Raw genomic sequence first — 19,921 nt, forward strand, 5'->3', positions numbered from 1 at the left:
TGGAGCGCATTTATTGTTATTAACATTATATATTTACTTATTTAATTTCATTTTACTCACAATTTCATTTTTTTTAATTTCATACATATTGTATATGTTTATTATTCTTAGTTTTGAACAATATTTTTTTTTTACTTATTATTTGGTATTTTTAAATACATACGTATGTGATAGAATTTCTAGCATTAAATGTGCGAATAGGTTGTTTTACTTGTTTATATATGTTGAGGAAATTTACTAAATTTCATTTAAATGTGTGAAGTTTTGTACATTTTAAAGATTTTTAGGTTTTTGTAGATGATGATGTCATGGTAATATTATAGCATGACACGTGGTTGAATGTTTCAACAGTTTTTTGAACATTTAAAGGACTGAACTGAAAACGATTGATAATATTAGGGACGAAAGTGAGAAAAAAACTTAGGACCAAAAAGAGGTAAATAATTCAGAAAGGAAAGTTTGTAGGAAGGGTTTTGAAAATCGGCTCTCAATCGAACCTGACCTTCGTAGAAACCCCCTAAAAAGAAAAATAAAAAACAAATCAGTTTTGGCCCCAAAATGAAATCGCAACCCCAAACGCAACCTCAAATAAAATAAATTTTTATTTTATTTTATCCCCTATTCCCATTTCCCACCATCCCTACATTCTTCATCTTCTTCCCGGCCACAAAAATCTACTTCCTTTGGTTAAAAAGGAAAAGAATTTCACAATCCGGTTAAATTTTAGGTTATGACTGACTATCGATTTGCGTCGACGATGAATCTTTGGACGGACGATAACGCATCGGTTATGGAAGCTTTTATGAGTTCTGATCTTTCTGCTTTATGGCAGCCTCCGCCGCAATCCTCTGCATCCACTTCCACACCGGCTGTTGTTGCTTCTTCTGCTGCTGCTGCTGCCAGTGGTGCTCCCGACCTTTTGAAGTCCTCTGTGGCTCCCCAATCTCACCCCTCCGTTGCTCTTTTCAATCAAGAAACTCTCCAGCAGCGTCTCCAAGCTCTTATCGAAGGCGCCCACGAGTGTTGGACTTACGCTATTTTCTGGCAGTCCTCCTACGATTACTCTGGCCCCGCTGTACTTGGATGGGGCGATGGGTATTACAAGGGCGAAGAAGATAAAGGGAAAAGGAAGTTGAAAACTTCGTCTGCAGTTGCGGAGCAAGAGCACCGTAAAAAAGTGCTTAGAGAGCTTAACTCTTTGATTTCCGGTTCCACAGCCCCCACCGATGATGCTGTCGACGAAGAAGTCACCGATACCGAGTGGTTCTTTTTAGTTTCGATGACGCAGTCTTTCGTCAACGGCGGCGGGCTGCCGGGACAGGCTCTTTTCAATTCTACTCCGGTTTGGGTTGTTGGGTCGGAGCGATTAGCTAGTTCGACGTGCGAGCGAGTGAGGCAAGGGCAGGTTTTTGGTTTGCAAACCATGGTCTGCATACCGTCTGCAAACGGGGTGGTTGAACTGGGCTCAACAGAACTTATCACGCAAAGCTCAGGTCTGATGAATAAGGTTCGGGTTTTATTTAATTTCAATAACGGAATTGAAGCTGGTTATTTGTCTATGTGTAATAATATTGCTGATGAAGGCGAAAATGATCCATCTTCGCTTTGGATCAGTGATCCAAATAGCGGGGTCGAATATAAGGAAAGCCATAACAATAATCAAAACCAGCAGATTGAAAAGTCAATTCAGTTCCATGACAATCCGAGTTCCAGTAGTTTAACCGAGAATCCCAGCTCCATTCAACAGCGGCAGAGTCAGAACTTCGGCTTGAATTTCTCCGATTATGGTTTTGATGAGAGTTACAGTGTGAGGAATGGGAATTCTTCTCACCTGTTCAAACCAGAATCCGAGGAGACACTGAATTTTGGTGAGAGTAAGAGGAGTGGGAATGTGGTGGAGGAGAATAAGAAGAAGACATCCCCCACTTCCAGAGGGAGTCATGAAGATGGGATGCTTTCCTTTTCTTCTGCTGTAGTCTTGCCTTCTTCTGGTATGATGAAATCCAGTGGAGGTGCTGGAGATTCAGATAACTCTGATATTGAAGCTTCCGTCGTTAAAGAAGCTGAATGTGTCAAACCTTTGGAGCCTGAAAAGAAGCCTAGGAAACGAGGGAGAAAGCCGGCTAATGGTAGAGAAGAGCCTCTGAATCACGTCGAAGCCGAGCGTCAAAGAAGGGAGAAGCTTAACCAGAGGTTTTACGCCTTGCGTGCCGTGGTACCTAACGTGTCCAAGATGGATAAAGCATCACTCCTCGGTGATGCTATTTCGTATATTAACGAGCTTAGCACAAAGGTACAAAATGCAGAATCAGAGAAACAAGAGTTGCAGAAACAATTAGAAGCAATGAAGAAAGAGCTGGCAAAGAAAGATTCATCCCCACAAAACCCCAAGACATCGAACCACCTTGGGAATAGACTGATAGAATTGGAAACCGAAGTGAAGGTTATCGGGTGGGACGCAATGATTCGAATCCAATGCAAGAGAAAGAACCATCCGGCAGCAAGGTTAATGGCTGCTTTAAAGGAATTAAATCTTGATGTGCAGCACGCTAGTGTGACGGTAGTGAATGACTTGATGATCCAACAAGCCACCGTAAAGATGGGGAACCCATTTTACACACAGGAGCAGCTCAGGCTAGCTCTAATATCCAAAATCGGAAGTGAGATATAGAGCATGAAGCAGAGCTATAATAAGCAATGGGGATAGAGATTGATCGGAGATAAAAAGGACTGCAGTTTGATTGATAAAAATGGCTGCAGGGCTCCGGGACATTTTAAGGCTCCTGGTAGCACACAACACAACCCAACCCAACCCAACCCTAGCTCTGTAAAACACTGTTTCAGTTTGTTCTTCGTACTGTTAGAATATTTAATCGGAGGATCTTTAACTGGTTTGTAGGTTGGTTTAGTTGTCAACTGAAATAGCCCCCTTTTTTTGTGTGTATTAAATCTTGGTATGTGCTGGGAAATGAAGTATGCATGGTACACCTTTTCACTGAGATTTTGTATCTCTGTTCCTACGCTCAATCTCTGTTCCTACGCTCACATGCATTATTTTTATTTTTATTTACTTGTATTTTAATTGCTTCGTCATACCAAAAATGCTGGGCCACATAATAATTCATCACATGCCAAATATGCACCGACATTTCGTGATACTATCCCCTCTGAAACTGCGTTCCCAGATTTTTGTTCATCAATCATTTTTATAACAAAAGAATGAAATCACGTCGAATAAAATTTACCTTCTTTTGTTTGTTTGTGCTTCGATTAGATTGCAGCTCTGAACATGTGGCTATGGGCTGTAGGCACGTCCTTTTTCAACATATTGGAAAGTTATGTTTGCTGGTGGCATTATAAACCAAATTCTAATTTCGACCCGTCTCCAATAATTAACAACTCAATCACGGTACTGGAATTTTAATGCCACTGTTACAGTAAAACAAGGGTCGGAACGTTTAACACATGGTTGGATGACAAGTAATTTAACCACAAATACATGAGCAAATTTTGAAACGGAATTGTTGAACTCGCATCAGGCTATCAAGTGCAAACGTTGATAGTTGACGTAAATTGATGAGTTATTTCCATTCAAGGCATAAATTGTTGGATCATGCCATATATGAAATCTTAATGGTATTCTTCAAAACCCTTTTTTCTTATTTCAACGTTAGCTGTTAAATGAATGTAGGCATAAAGTAGGGGCGGTGATTCTAGTACTATAATCATTGAATGTTTGAAAGATAAAGCAATGGAGAATCACATATCTGTTCCAGGAAGTCGAGAAATTTTTTTTTTTAAAAGACACCATAGCTGGCAAGGAAAATGCTATCACTGTGCGGATTTGATGAATCACGGGACTAGTAAAAAACTATCAAGTTTCTGCCTCATTCTACTCCTGTTAAAACACAGAAAACCTAATGGAATATCTTGAAGAGAGAAGGGTTTTTTTTTTTTTATGACACAACGGTCCCTTCTATTCGGATTTGGAATACAATACAAAGATTTCAACGTTAGATATGATTCGATTCACGGAATTCCATGAAAAATATTAAATATTCTTTGGTTATTATGGATACTTTCATAGGGTTTTCGATCAGCTTTATTTTGCCAGCAATCACGTTTTTATATTTATATATATAATTCACTAAATTCGATAATAAATAAAAAGCATAATGAAAATGACATGAAAACATGAAAAACCTGGAACCAAATTAGAGCATAAAGAAAGAAATGAATAGGGTTTAAATTTTATTAATTAATTTTACAGAGGCATGCATGGGATATTGTATAAATATCTGTCAACCTACACTACACTCATCTCTTTTCTCATCTTTTCATCGCTTAAATCCTCGAAGCTCCAATCCCTTCTCATCCCACAGCTCCTCGTCAGCCTTGGTTGGGCGTCATCTTCATAACCTTTAGATTCATAGATGGTATGAATGGTATTTAAGCGGCGATGACCCTTCTTTATCTTCTTTGGATCACCAGTAGCCGGCATTGCCTCACTTCTGATTTGCTCATAATGCCCGGACCATGTTCTACTTACACAACAAAATGTCACTTTCTTTTGTTTACCAAATGGGTCCTTCTCATTGATCGAGTCGCTTTCTTCCAGAACCTGAAAAGTCAAGCAGTTGAAACTCATAGCTTTTTATTCCTCCAAATATGTTTAATATTTAGAGAAGGAAGCGGATGAGAAAAGCAATGGAGGGTATTGAAGGAAGATGTTTTTACATTCAGGCTTTAATATAGCTTTAGAGGTGATGTTCAGAAAAAAGAAAGAAAGAGATAGCAGGTTGGAATTTACAGATAAGTTTCTAATTTGGTAATTTATACAGCTTTGGGTATTAATTTAAAACCAACAAATTGTTTTTTTTTTTCTTTTCTATGTTTGGTTACAGCTACGAACAACTAATGATAAAGGCAATTAAGATACTCAGATAAATTTCGTAATTTAATGTTTTATAATAAACTCATATAAGCTATCATTTCATCACCTTTCCTGTTCTAATTGTGAATTTGACTGTCGTATTATTCATTGAAGTCGAACAAACTGCTTTAATAAAATTACATACTTTAATATGTAATTTAGCAATCATTAGACAGCACTGGGGTGGTGGCGCAGTTGGCTAGCGCGTAGGTCTCATAGCTTATTTGAGTGATCCTGAGGTCGAGAGTTCGAGCCTCTCTCACCCCAGTAAATTTTTTTAATTTTTGTTATATATATAGGGATGGCAACGGCCAACGGGCTCGCTTTCACTCATTTGATTTTCATGCCTTCCATTCCGATTTCCATCCGAATTTGCATTTTATCTAAAATTTTTACACTTGAATTTGGTCTTATAAAAGAAAATTTTCCATTCATGCTTGATTCACCTTAAATATTATATTATTTTTATTTAATATAAGTTTAGCCCTTAATATTTATCTCTTCTATCAAATTGACCATGTTTTAACTAAATTTAGCTTTAAACATTTTCAAAAGAGTCAAATGTGACGATCAATCTTTCAAAAACAATCAATTTTTTTTAAAACAAAAACATTGATTAAAACGTTAACTTGTTAAACATGGTTGTATGACAACCCACGTGTATTTCATGCTAATTTTTTTTAACTATGTATATTGAATATTTTATAAATTTTAAATTATTTATTAATGTGGTATTTATAACAAATGGTGTCTTGTCAGGATGTAGTACACATAGATTGCCATGCGGGTTATGTAACACCCCTAAAATTGTTATACTTTAAAAGCAATAATAAATCGAGATTGTGTACAATTGATTTCTCGATAAAGTAAAATAATGAAATGGAAGTGATACAGAGAAGATTTAAGAGTATCAAAGAAAGTTGAATTGAGAAGTATATTGTGGTACACTAAATTAAAGTAAGGACTAAATCGTAAAGATTAAAAAGTTTTGAGGTTTAAGTATAATTATTCAAAATTTAAGGGGTTGAAGCTTAAATATGAGAAAATTGAAGGACCGAAAGTGAAAATAACCCAATTTATTATGACAAGAAATTGGTGTGCAGGGACCAATTTGATTAAGTGGAGAAAGATGAAGGACTAAAACATAGTTTTACCAAATTGAGTGATGATTCAATGAATGAATTGTAGAGAATGTTGAAGGACAAAATAGTCATAGTCTTTTTTCAATCAAGATAATTATCATGAAACATCAGGATAATTATGAATATTGGTGTTAGATTTTGATTGGTTAAAATTATTTTTAAATTGTTTTATTATTATTTTAATATAATATGTTTTTTATTTAATTAATAGTTAAGAAAATAAAAAGAAAGGATGATGAAAATTTCTCCATCTTTCTTTCAACTCACGCCCACCATTCTTGAGGAAAAGAAAGTTTTACTTTTTTTTTTGCAATTTGATATTTTCCATCAAAATTCACCATTTTTCACCTAAAAATCAAAGGAATTTCCATAACCACTAAGAGAGAAAAATGATAAGGAGACTAGGGAGAGTAAGAATATCAATTTAGATTCAATAAAAGAAAAGTTGGAGGAGAGATAAAAATCAAGGTAAAGCTTGATTCCAATGTTAAGGTTTCATATTGTTTTCGAGTTTAATCTTGTTAGAAAAGATGTTAAAGTGAAGACTACTCATGAAAAGTTTTATGTTTTGATATAATGTTGAAGAAAGAGATTGAAAAAGTGAATCAAGTGATGAGTAAAAAGGAAGAGCCAGTGATTTGAGTTTGGAAAAGGTATGTACCTATGGATTCTCTTGTTTTTAAGGATTAAAATGTAGACTTTGTGAAGTTTTGTGGTAAATTAGTAAAATAAAGTGCGAAACAATTTAATATGTGAATAAGGAAAATATGATAAAAGTTTAATGAAGATGAAATATGCATAAAGTATTGTAAAATGTGAAATTGTGGAAATATATGAAATTTATATGATGACAAGGAGTAAATTGTAAAACTTGAAAAATATGTGGATGAAATAATAGAAGTGAAATACATAGAAATTGATATGTGAAACAAGATATTGAGATAAATTATGTGATTAAAGTGTGACAATAAAGAAAATTGATTTAATATGATTAGTTAGTGAATATTGAACCTTTATGACAAAAAAAAACTAAATTAAAAGGTTATGAAAATTTACAAGAAAATATTTGATAAGTGAAGAAGGTAGTAGAGAATGTAAAAGAAAATCATGATTTTTGTAATTCAAATCATGATTAAATTGAAAAAATATAAAATTGTAGTTAAATTATGAAATATTATATGGATAAATAGAATGTGTAAGAAAGTGTGATGAAATGGTATATGTATGGAAAGTGATAGTGAGATTGAATTACAAAGAATAGCTAGTAATAAATTATTTTTATTATGTGAACTATTTTGGTGAAACGAAATAATTATGAAAAAGAAAAAGGACTAAATTGTGAAATATGAAAAAGTGGAATGTGGGAAGCTATGGTAAATTTTACTAGTGAATATGAAATTTTATAAGATAATGAATTATGTTTTGAGTGTCAAAGAAAGTTGGTATTCCTATTTACTGAGTTGTTACAATAAGGGCTAAATTGAAATAAATTCAAAATATACAAATTCTATTTTGAAATGTATAAATGAAGTGATTTCCGTCTCAATTGCCTAAAGTAGACAAGATAAAAACTATTAGGATATAGATGGCATGCCATTAAAGAAACACCTAGCGTGCTCTTTGTTCTGATTACACATTTCGGTGTTGTCCCGTTGTGCATTGCACTTCGGTGCTACTTTGTTATGTTAATGTACTGTTTCCATGTATTCCATACGTTCTATTAAGTCTATGTTGGACCTCTGTTGAATAATAAAAGGTAATGATAAAATAAAAAAGATATGGTAAGCAAGTTCTAATGAAAATTTTCTGTTGCACAGTGAGATAACAAGTAAAGGATTTTGATAACAATTTCGTTAAACCGTGAAGTGATAATGTAGTGAATTAGACTGGTAAAAGTTTTGTTCTTATCAATCCATGGAAGGATAAAAATAGTGAATTATGGTAAAAATGAATCCTATAAATACGGAATGATCCGTTAATTATTAAAATATACTCAATTGATTATTAAGATATATTCAGGGATTATTGTAGTGGTAAAAAATGAGATTTGAATTCTTGGGGTACTTATTAAGCTTTCATGAGCTCAACATGTGTTTTAAAGGCATAGGTGGAAGATCGAATAGAAGCTCTAGGTTCATGTTGGGATTTCAACGCATCTCATCTCATCTTACCACCAAGGCTTGAAAAGGGTTCGAATTTGATATTTTGGTTATAGAATATGACATGTATATAAGTTATTGCAAGTGTTTTGATATAATTTGAGTTTTATAGTGATTAATTGACGTGAGATCGTCAAAGTTGTTCTGGCAACACTATAACATCCCAGTGCTTTTATTTGATATATGGGTCGGTATAGGGGTGTTATAGGTTATCACGTCAGCATTGTTAAAAAAAAATTATGTTTTAGTCAATATTTTCATTAAAAAAAAGAAGTAATTTCACATTTTTAAAAGATTGAGATCAAATTTAGCTAAAAATGAGTAAAATTGAAAAAGAATTACAAACGTTGAAGGCTAAATTTATCATTATACCTATTATATATTTTTATACCATTAATACGTATTATGAAATCTTATAAAAGTTAAAAATATATAAAAAAATAGTTTATAAAAAGTTTTAAAAAACTAGTTAAAATGTTGTGTTTTTATAAAGATTTATAAATTATAAGTAATTTATATATATAAAGGTAATGAAATTAAAAGAAGGATATTTTGTAGAAAAATTTAGGTAGGAGGGTGCGGTTTAAATCTAAACCCATCGTTGATGAAATTAAATGAAAATCCACCTGTCTAGTCCCTCAATTCTATCTTTAAATCAATTTCATCCACTGGTGGTTGGAATTATCCGTGATCCAGACATTATTTGGTCCGAACAATCCATTCATCCTCCTTAATCTATTTATACTAACTACTAATATTATAAGAACCAAATTATTAAATTATATAAAAAATTATAATATAAATATTGAATCTATAAGGAAGGTTATGTATTTAGATAATATTAAAGAATGCATTTCCAATTCTTAAAAGTTTATGTATATTTTAATTAGAATAATATATATAAATAAATATTGAAAGAAAACAAAACTGTGTATTTGAATTATTAAGAAATGTATGGGCATGCCGATTGAGTCTTAACTTGATTATATTAATGTCAAAAGATGTGAGCTTGAGTATATTAAAACACCTTATTTTTTTATTTTATAGATTGGGGAGCATTTTTTTTAAATAGGGTATCGATTATTTATTGAGAATAATTAAGAATATAAAAGAAGTTAAAAATTAACCGGCCTACGCCTATCTATGGTTTTCTAACCGAAAATTAAATGCATCCATATCTCTGTATTCCCAATAGATGATGGCGATGTCCACGATCTAACCTTTTTTTATGCTATACTAAGGTAATATTAATATGGGAAATGTTTTTTTAAAACACCAAATATCTTCTCAACCGCATTTCGAAGCCTTAAATGTTTCAAATTAAAGAGTTTTCGAGCTGTCTATGGTGCTTGTGTCTAGCACAATTCTCAAATGGTATCATAACCCATGATATGGTGCAACAAAACTTTTTCTATTTGTATAATTAGTATCGACATTATAATATTTTGGTTCACAATCCAAATAGTTTGTAGCTTTAATTAAAAAAAATGTATAAACGTAATTTGAAGAAAAACTTATGATAAGTTATATCCCTTTTTACAATACGTAAATTAAGTAAAAAACAATATAGAATTTATAATATATAACCTTTATAAAAAAAAGTTTTTATAAATTGTCCAAAAAATTCATAACATTTCTTATAAATAATATAATTTTTTGTCATAACTTTAGGGAAAAAATTATAAATAAGTTATGATAAAAAAATTTATAACATTTTTTTATGAATAATTATATTGTTTTTAAAATATATAGCATGAACACATATATAAGATATGTCCAATATATTATAACACTTTTATAACATATAAATTTTTTAATAATAAATTTAAAAAGTTTTTATGTAATAGCTCAATTTTCAGTAGTGTAGAACAGTGATTTGAGATCACTAAATTCGATGAAAAAGGTAGAAAAATTTATTAATTAATAATTATAAGTTAAGCGTGATTTTAGAAATATTTTTGAATTAGTGAATTTTGTGATTTAAAAGAAATTATTAGGTAAATTGGGTCGAGAACGAGGTATAGAGACCTCGATATTATAAACTGAACCGAAAATATTTTTATAAATATTTACAGAGTGTCATTAGGGTAGTATTAAAGTTTCGTTAAGAAATTTTAACGTTTCGATGGTTAATTGATTAAAAAAGATTAAATTGCAATAGAGATAAAAGTTTAATTAAAGATTAAAGAAAAGTTAAAAAGACCAAATAAGCAATTAAGCCTTTTTCTAAAGTTGAGACCGCATAACTAAAAAAATATTGAGATATTTTAGTTAATATATATTATATTTATTTACTTAATAAATAAGTATTATATTAATTATATTATTATTATATATATAACAAATAGAAAAGAAGAAAAGAAACAGAATTGAAAAACGAAACAGAGAAAGAGAAAGGAGAAAGAAAAGATAAAAAGGAGAATTGGGGTTTTTGAGGTTCAAACTTAATTTGGTAAGTTAATTTAATCCTTTTTCTTATAATTTTTGAGTTTTTGGAATCCTAAAACAAAATATTATTTGATTTAAGTTGAACTTTTGAAAGTTAGTAAATTTTTAGATGTTGTTCATGTTGAATTAATCGATGAATTAGGGGTTAAATTGATTGATTTTCAAGTTAGAAGTTAGTAAAGCGTTGATTTGTAAAATAAAACATAAGTTTTGAATTAATAGGGACTAAATTGAGAGAATTTAAAAATTAGAGATTTATGGTGAAATTAGAGAGTTAAATTAGTTTAAAGTGGGAATGGAATGAAAATATGAAATTAGTTTTGAGAATAAAAGTTAGTATCGGTTCAGGGACTAAATTGAAATTTAGGCAAATATTGAGTAAAAATTGAAATATTTAATGTGAGATTGAATGGTGTTGTATTGATGATTTTTAATTTTTTTAATTCCGTAGCTAGCGTCGTACCGGAATTCTCGACTAAAAAAGGGAAAAAATATAGCCGACGTCGAATAGCTCGGAATTCCTGGTCTGTATTTCTATAATCCGAATCTAATTATTAATTGTTGTATTTTTAATTAAATGTTATGGTAAGTGATTGAGGTAAGAATTATTGTTTTTTTTTTTACAATTGAAATGGATTGTCTTGATATGTGATGAAATTATATTTGTTGAATTAAAGTGGAATATATATGTGTAAATGTGAAATTTTGCAAATATGATAATTGAATTATTTTTTTATATGTATAAAATTCAGTCTTAATGCCCAAGTAGATGGAATTTAGAACTACTGGGATATTAGTGACATGCCATTAAGGAACTCTAGCGCGCTCTCTGATTATTAGCACGTCAGTACTCTCTAATATTTAGCACATCAGTGTTCTCTGTATAACACTTCAGTGTTCTCTGTATAACACTTCAGTGTTCTCTGTATAGCACTTCTGTGCTCTCTGTTCATTAGTGCATAACAATGCACCTCTGTATTTGTTCCGTTTATCCGGTGTGTTCTATAAAATCTACTTTGGGCCAAGAATAAGAATATAAGATAGTAAACTGAAAATAGAATGTGAAATATGTTGTAAATACATGGAATACACGAGTTATATACTCATAAATTGATTGTGGAATAGATGGTGCTATTGTTTAGATGATACGTGTAGGGGTGAGCAAAACTCGATTCGACTCGAAAAAATCGAAAAAAAATTCAAATTTTGAGTTAAACGAATTGAGTTATTTGAGTTAATCGAGTTATTCGAATCAACTCGAATTTTTTTTTCAAATTTCGAGTTCGAATCAAGTTGAGTTTTCGAATTTGAATAATTCGAATATCAAATTATAATATTTTATATTTTTACCCCAAACTCCCAAACCTTTTTACTTTTCCCTCAAAACTTTTACTCCTTCCCACTTTCCCCCAAAAACTTTTACTCCCCTCCCAGCCTCCCAATTTACCCAAAATCAATTTCCCACCAAAATTTTACCCTCCCATTTATTTTTCCTCAAAATTTTACTCCCAAAAACCCTCAAAACTTTTTATTTTCCCCCAAAATTTTTACTCCCTCCCACTTTTCCCCTAAAACTTCTATTCCCTTCCCATTCCACCTCTCATCTACCCCAAACCCTCCCCCCTCCAATTTTTTTTTAATATTTTCCCTCCAAAATTTTACTCCCCTATTTACTTTCCCTCAAACTTTTATTCCCCAAAACTTTTTATTTTCCCCCTAAACTTTTACTTCTCACCCTTTACTCTCAAATAAAAAATCAAAATTATCCAAAAAAATTACTAAACATAAATAGTAATAATTTTATTTATATCTACTATCTATATTATTAAATTAAATTTCACATTTTATATTATTTATATTATTGAATTGTTTAGTCATATTGTATATTTATATTAAAATTGAATTATTAATTATGCCATAAAATATTCTTGTTAAAATTTTATATTGGTATCAATTTCACATTTTATTTTTAAAATAACTTTTATTAAAAAAATCATATTTTTACATTTAATATATTTTTAATTCCAAAATACATAGTGATAAGAATCTAAAGATAATTGAAACAACTAAGCAAGCAAAAAAGCTAACCAGTATATAAAAAATTAATAAATAAATTATGAGGTGATGAAAGTTAATAAAAAAATTGATTAAGATAGACAAATTTTATTACGATGTGTGACAGTGGTTACAAGGACCCAAAATTATTTTTTAAAATGTAACTCGAACAAATATATTCAATTCAACTCGATTCGAATTCGATCTCACTTGACTCGATTCGAGAAAACTTCAAATAAAGTTAGGATGATAAAATGAGATTCGAAAACTCGATTAACTCGAAAATTTTCGATTCGATTCGATCGAATGCTCACCCCTAGATACGTGAATAAATTATGGAAAGGTATTATATATTGCAAGTGATGAAAATTGAGTATTGTGCGATTTTAAATGTTCAATTGTGCTTAACACTTTATTATACATATTTTATTGTTTTATTTTTAAATATTCGGATTACAGAAATACCACTGAGTTTTTACTCAGCGTACGGTTTTGTTTTCCGTGCGCAGGTTAAGTACTTAAGTTTGATCGCTGATGCAGCATCCAACAACGATCCCGAACTCAAATATGACGATGTTTATTTCTTTGTGTCGGCATGTACCTAGAGTGTCTAAATATTAGTTATTTTATGGTTTGATTGTAAATGAAGTTATAAGATCTATTTTTGAGAGTTTATAATTTGGATTAAAACGATGCTTGATGACTTGTTTTGATGATATAAAATGTTTGAGATTTTTGTCTGTTTAATTTGAAATCTCTGGTAATGCTCCGTAACCCGGTTCCAGTGAGGGATACGGGTTGGGGGTGTTACATTTTAGAATTTGATTGTTATCATTTTTTGTTATAACTCTATAAAATATACAAATCATTTTTATAATATAAGAAATTTTTTGCTATTATCATCCCAAGCACTCATACATATTCATGCTTATAATGTAATTTGTATAACTTGTATAAAAATAATTTTTTAAAATTGAATTTGGGTGTAATTACCTACATAATTAATTCAACTCTCACTTTCCTCCTAAAAATTGGGAAGCGTAATTGGGGTGCTCCAATTACACCTAATTCGATGGGACTCACAAATTGCAATGATTACCCAAAAATATCATCCTTATATAATTACAAGAAATTACTAGATAAGTACTTTTCAAACACAGTCTAAACAAAATTTGAAACAATTTTAAAAAAATTAATTTTAATAGTAAGTAAGTAAGGACAATGATCATTATATGAACAATTTCTGTCAATTGTATATGATTTTGATTGGTATAATAATAAATTTAGCCATTAATATTTATATATTTTATCAAATTGATTTTTATTCTAACAATTCAACAAATTAAACTTTAAGGTTTACACAGTCACAAAAATATTGTGAGCTAAATTTATTAAATCAAGATCAAATTGATATAATATGTTGACTTTGAGAATTAAATTTATTATTAAACTAATCAAAATTATATACAAATTAATGGATAATATTAACTTGGTGATCAACTATCTTTTAATTATTTATTTTCAAAATTAATAATTTTTTTTATAAAAAAACTAATTTATTCAAAATCGAGAGAAATTGAAGTTGTTTTACCGATAAAAAGGAAAGGAAGTAAAACAGCCAATCATTGAACTTTTAGGCTTTGAAGATGGTGTTGTACGTATACGTAAACTAATAAATATGACATTAATTAACAAACAGACCTTTAAGTAGTCACCCCTACGCTCACCCAGACTCAATAATCAAAGACAAAAAACCATTGACGGAGATGTAAGGAACATGCCTCAGTTCACTCATCACACCGAGATATTAAAGGACGGCTTCGAATATTAGAAAATGTCTAAAAGGTGTCATAAGTCCCTATACTTTTAGTAAATTTAGAATTTAATTATTATTTTTTATTTCTCGGAATTTAATTCTTTTACGTTTTAAATTTCAAAAGTCCAATAGTTAACATGCTTAAATATTTTTTGTAAATTTATTAGACATTTTGAAATAAATAAAAAAACTCACTTGGTAATCTTGTAATTAAAAAAAGTATTGTAATAAACTTGAATTTAACAAAAAAAATTAACAATGTTAATAATTGAACTTGTATTTTTAAATCTGAAAAGTATAGTGATTAGATTCCTTGAAGTAAAATAAAAGGACTAAATTATAAAAATAAAAAGAGAACAGAGACTTAAAGCATAATTAAGCCTTAGAAAATATTTTAAATAGTTAAGAGAAATAAAAAGACACCAGTTGAGGGCAGACATTGCCTTGTTATTGTAGCAGATTAGGTGAAATTTAGGTGGCCGCCAATTGAATACACTAAAGTTGATTTCAGTTCAACTCAAATTTCATTTATGATCGTCTGAGTCAACCCCTTCCCTTCCTTTCGTTTCTTCCCTTGATTTTTTTTTTAAAAAAAAGTTTTTTTTATGAAAATACCTTATTTTTTATTTACAAAAATGTCTTACCTTTTCAATTAAGTATATAAATGACCTAAAATAAACAGTGAAAATAGGTGGTGCCAATCTATTTGGCATCACTACCTTGCCATGTCAACCAATGATCGACCTAATTGTCTAAAAAATTATTTTTTTTTGTGGTACCAATGTATTTGACGTCACCACCAGTATAAATATCCCGTCCAATACTTGTATTACCTTTATTTTGTGGGGAGAAAATAAATTTTCAGGTGGTGCCAATCTATTTGACGTTTGGAGGGGGTATTTATACGGGTGATACCAAATACATTGGCACCACCAAAAAAATGATTTTTTAAACAACCGGGTCAATTATTGGTTGACGTGGTAGGGTGGTAACGCCAAATAGATTGACACCACCCATTTTCTCGGTTCATTTATATACTTAATTGAAAAGGCAAGTCATTTTTGTAAAAAAAAATGAGTCATTTTTATAAAAAAAACCAAAAAAAATCAAATCTCTTTCCATCAATAAAAAATAGCCTTAATTTGGTGGATTAAGAAATTAACTATGTGTCAATATAGTTATAATTTAATTAATATTTATATTGTTGCAAGAGTAAGAGAACGTAAAGAATATGAATTGTATAGGGTACTTAAGGCTAAAAAAAAAATTATGAATAATTCCATAAAATATATTCACATAATTTATAACTGATAAATCCCAACCAAAATAACTGAAATTGAAATTCAGCAACAACATGGAGGGCATGACAGTTTTGGTTAAATAGTCATAGCCCAAATACAAAATATAATGAACAAATGCACATGCATGTAAAAAGGCATCATAAACTAAACTATGATGGCAGCAGAAACCCCACCCATGACAATGAAACATCATCGATATGTTGTTAATGGATTGTGCATGATTCTGATCCGACGGTTAACAACATATCATTTCAGGAAATAATGTAGGGTCAAATGCAACCTTTTATTATATAGTTACAAGCAACTGCCCCTTCCTTTTTCTCTATTTTTCAACCTTCCAAAAAAAAAAACACCCTACTTTACCTACCCTCCCTAACTGTTCTATTACAACAACATATTATTATCGTACTTTTCCCAACCTTCTTCTTTGGTCTGCTCATACATACAACGGAATATATGCATTTGAAGGGGAGAATGTAAACCCTAAAGCACGTATTCGGATTGCGGATTTGGGTGGAGGGAGGTGACGTATATAACAAGACAGCCCTTGTCTTAATTCATAAATAAAGTGGAGATTCTTAGCCAACCATTGCTTAATTAATCCCCACTTTACTGCAACATTCAATACTTATAATTGAAAAATGAAAACAACGCTTGAAAGTCAGAATTGCTATGACTGGTCCTAACTAGTACTAAAATTAAATAAGTTGGTGAAATTAGTGGAAAATGTCATTTTTTTAAAATTAATAATGTAGGCAGTCTTTTTACATTGTTTAAGGAAATATAGCACGTCCTGTAAAAAGTATTTTATATCAAATATGTTTGGTTTAATGTTTAGAACTTAACAATACTAACATTGAATCAACAGACTAGAAGAGAGATTTTTTTTTTTTTACTAAAAATGTAAAAAACTGCGCTTAAATCACTAACTTTTTTCACTAATTTGACTAAATATATTCGTTATATATGAAATAAGAGAGGTCGCCCTTACAATGGATCATATTGATCCAAATTCAGAAAGGAGATGCATTAAAATTGGAGAAATGAAACAAAAGAAAAGACAACTTATTATGAACTTATTAAATTACTCACAAAAACTCGCCGTAAAAGGAAAAGAGACAAATTTTCATTTTAATATGTACATATATTTTCCCTCGTGTGTTTTTTTTTTAACATCAACTATGAATTATTACCGTCATTATCATCATCACGCGCTAACCCTTCGGTAACAGACGCCAGCTTTTGCAAGTTCAACTTCACAACGGTATCGGCGAACAGCCGCGTGTCTTCCTCCGTATTACCTTCCGGAACATCGACAACGTAAGATTCCAAAATGACGGTCCAGATCTTCCCGTTACGATTGAAACCGTGTACAGTCGTCACAGACCGGTAATTCCTCAATCGGTGCTCCCCTCCAATGATACTAAACCCGGTGACCCGTCTTTCGTCGTCTAAAATATCCAGTCTCTCGGTGCTGGTATCAGCAGGTAAGCCGGAGATCACGTTGACCTTACGGGTGCACCCCACCACCATTTGCGAGCCTTGTTCAACGGCACAGCTTCGGATGAAATGTTTGTAAGCTTGGGGTTTGTCGAAACGGCGGACGATGGACCAGACAAGGTCGTGTGGGGCGCTGATACGTTTGGCTAATAAGGAAGAGCATTTTCCGGGACCATCTGAGTAGGTGTGCAACTGAGTTATGGAAGGGATTAAGTCGTGGAACTCGTCGTGGGATATGCCGGGGGGAAGGGTGAGGTGGTGAGTGGTGGTTTGGGAGAAGGAAGAGAAAGGAGCGGGTTTTGAGACTGCCATTGAAAAGGGAAGAGGAAGATAAGGCGTGGGTTTATTAGGGGGTTATAAGGGAATCGATGATGGGGAAAGATGGAGGGAGTTAAAATGAGGGGTGGCAGTGAAAGCGCCAAGCAGGCAGGTGGAGGGGGGGTTTCATGTTGGTTGCTTCATACCATCAACTTTGGGCAACACTAGAGTTCAAAATCATGTGGGTCATTATATTATCAACACCAATACATCTTATTTACGCATTCATTTTTATTTAATATGCAGTTTTATATATGAATTTTAATTAATTTAATTTATGATATATTATAAATTTAGATTTGTATATTATATATAAATAATTATATTTATCTAATAAAATAAATAAATTGATATATTTTTTAATGTATAATTGAATTAAAATAAAATTATTTTATATGTATATTTGAATCAAAATTAAAATTTTATATATATAATTGTGTCAAATCAAAGTTTATGCACTAAACTACCAATAGTGGTTGGGTGCAACAATAAGAAATCTTGTACTCCTAAAGGGATGATGCATGTTCGAATCTTAAATACGACATTGTTTGGAAGATAATCCCAAACTTCGAATATAGATAAAAAAATAGACATAAAAAATACCAAAAAAATTATGTATTAAGTTAAATATTAAATTAAAATTTATATATAATTTAAAATTTTACTACTATTTTTGAAAAATATATACAAAGTTTACATTTACCCCTCAAAAGATTAAAATTTACTACTTTTTTTAATGATGATTTTTTCAAGGTTTGATACCTTCCATTATCCATTTTATTGAGTTTAAGGCTCCCTGCAATCACATTTTCAATGCGATGAAAGAACTTTCATTAACATGGCAGTGTATTTGGCAGCACGCGAATGAAATATTTTAATATCACTCAACTTTAAAAGGACAGAGTTTAAAGCTTGGGAGAGTGCAGTAGCATTACGGGCTAGTAAGTTTAATTTATTTTTTTATTCAAATATGTTTAAATTAATTTAATTCTTGTAAAATGAGAATTTTGGTAGAATTAACGAAAATAATTCAAAGATAAAAGAAAGCTCGAGAGAACATAATAGTCATAGAAAAGTAAAACATTCAATATATTCTTTTAACTCAAACAATAGGGTACAATAAATTATTAAAAATAAGGAGAAGTCTTCTGTTTATAGTTGAGCTCCCCTAAATCTAACTATGTAATTAACTTTACATCAACGGACGAGATTGAAACAAAATTACAGAATCAAATATTATTAGATTACAGATTTTTTTTTAATATTATTTTCCTAAGGTAGCCTTAATTTACTGCTTCATTAGACCATCAAAATTTCAAGTAGACAAGTTTGTCACTTTTTATTCGAATCGGACCAATTCAAGTAAGTCAGATGATGCTCGTTTAATAGAATGACCTCTATAAAATACGATGAAACTGCAGCCTGTAAAAGTAAAAAGCTAAAAGATAAAGATAATTATTCTTTTCCTAAACTATATAAAAAATGAGTTGCATTTAAATAAAAATATAAATTTAATTATTTTAATATTGAATTTTATTGTTACAGGTTAAAAATTTTATTTAAAAGATATTGAGTAAGTTTGATGGTAATAGTTACTTTCCATTGACATCAAAGCATCCAATCAGGCTTTCCCCCCATGACTAGTTGTTTCCCCTTTTCAACATTGCCCAATGCCCATTCCCATTCCCATTCCCATTTCTAGTGACTGTCGTTTGAGCAGTTAAAAGGAGCATGTGAGATGAGATTTTGATGCATGCCGGTGAGACATTGATGTTGATTTTTTTCCATTACTCACTTAAATTATTTGTTTTTTGGTGAAGGAATTTAGGTCAAAAAAAGAAAATCAGAAAAACCCTTTTGTTGCTTGGAATTAACTATTGTGCCAATTGTTCAGTAATTTGTTTTTATTTTTATATTTTTTTAAGAAAGAAATTTGTTTTTTTAGGTTAAACTGAGTTGATATTTTAATTAATAATAATAATAATAATAAAAGATACTTCCATTAATAAAAATAGTTAGTGTAGATTACACATGGTACAGACTGCAATTAAAACATTACAAACTCCATCGTCTTAAGAGGAGAAAGATGAAATGAAATTACTTATAAAGAAATTAAGTAGAGAAGCATCACTTGAATCAATCATCAATAATTGTTTCTAATTCTGTCATTATCAAATAATTCTAATAATAAACTTCAGTCAGTCAATTTTAGTATTTTTCATCAAAATTATAATATAATTAACTTTTGA

At 30.7% G+C, this 19,921-nt stretch overlaps 3 protein-coding genes and 1 non-coding gene across 4 annotated transcripts; 2 read left to right on the forward strand and 2 right to left on the reverse strand.

Annotated features, from left to right (window-relative positions):
- The first annotated feature begins 441 nt into the window (after nt 1-441).
- On the forward strand, nt 442-2,999 carry LOC107946831 (transcription factor MYC2). Its single transcript, XM_016881298.2, has one exon. The coding sequence runs from the start codon at nt 731-733 to the stop codon at nt 2,669-2,671; it is 1,941 nt and encodes a 646-aa protein (XP_016736787.2). The 5' UTR covers nt 442-730; the 3' UTR covers nt 2,672-2,999.
- A 1,307-nt stretch (nt 3,000-4,306) lies between these two features.
- LOC107944294 (uncharacterized) lies at nt 4,307-4,648 on the reverse strand. The gene has a single exon (XM_016878123.1). The coding sequence runs from the start codon at nt 4,646-4,648 to the stop codon at nt 4,307-4,309; it is 342 nt and encodes a 113-aa protein (XP_016733612.1).
- A 465-nt stretch (nt 4,649-5,113) lies between these two features.
- On the forward strand, nt 5,114-5,200 carry TRNAM-CAU (transfer RNA methionine (anticodon CAU)). Its single transcript is given in 2 exon segments — nt 5,114-5,151; nt 5,165-5,200. It is a non-coding gene; the product is annotated as a tRNA-Met (tRNA).
- An 11,719-nt stretch (nt 5,201-16,919) lies between these two features.
- On the reverse strand, nt 16,920-17,840 carry LOC107946830 (abscisic acid receptor PYR1). The gene has a single exon (XM_016881297.2). The coding sequence runs from the start codon at nt 17,664-17,666 to the stop codon at nt 17,034-17,036; it is 633 nt and encodes a 210-aa protein (XP_016736786.1). The 5' UTR covers nt 17,667-17,840; the 3' UTR covers nt 16,920-17,033.
- Between the last annotated feature and the right edge of the window lie 2,081 nt (nt 17,841-19,921).

Source organism: Gossypium hirsutum, chromosome D12, assembly GCF_007990345.1.
Source record: "Gossypium hirsutum isolate 1008001.06 chromosome D12, Gossypium_hirsutum_v2.1, whole genome shotgun sequence".
Lineage (NCBI taxonomy): Eukaryota > Viridiplantae > Streptophyta > Magnoliopsida > Malvales > Malvaceae > Gossypium > Gossypium hirsutum.

What these genes read in the sequence shown, in the direction of transcription:
- LOC107944294 (XM_016878123.1), bottom strand. Translation starts at nt 4,648, where the DNA reads ATGAGTTTCAACTGCTTGACTTTTCAGGTTCTGGAAGAAAGCGACTCG.
- LOC107946830 (XM_016881297.2), bottom strand. Translation starts at nt 17,666, where the DNA reads ATGGCAGTCTCAAAACCCGCTCCTTTCTCTTCCTTCTCCCAAACCACC.
- LOC107946831 (XM_016881298.2), top strand. Translation starts at nt 731, where the DNA reads ATGACTGACTATCGATTTGCGTCGACGATGAATCTTTGGACGGACGAT.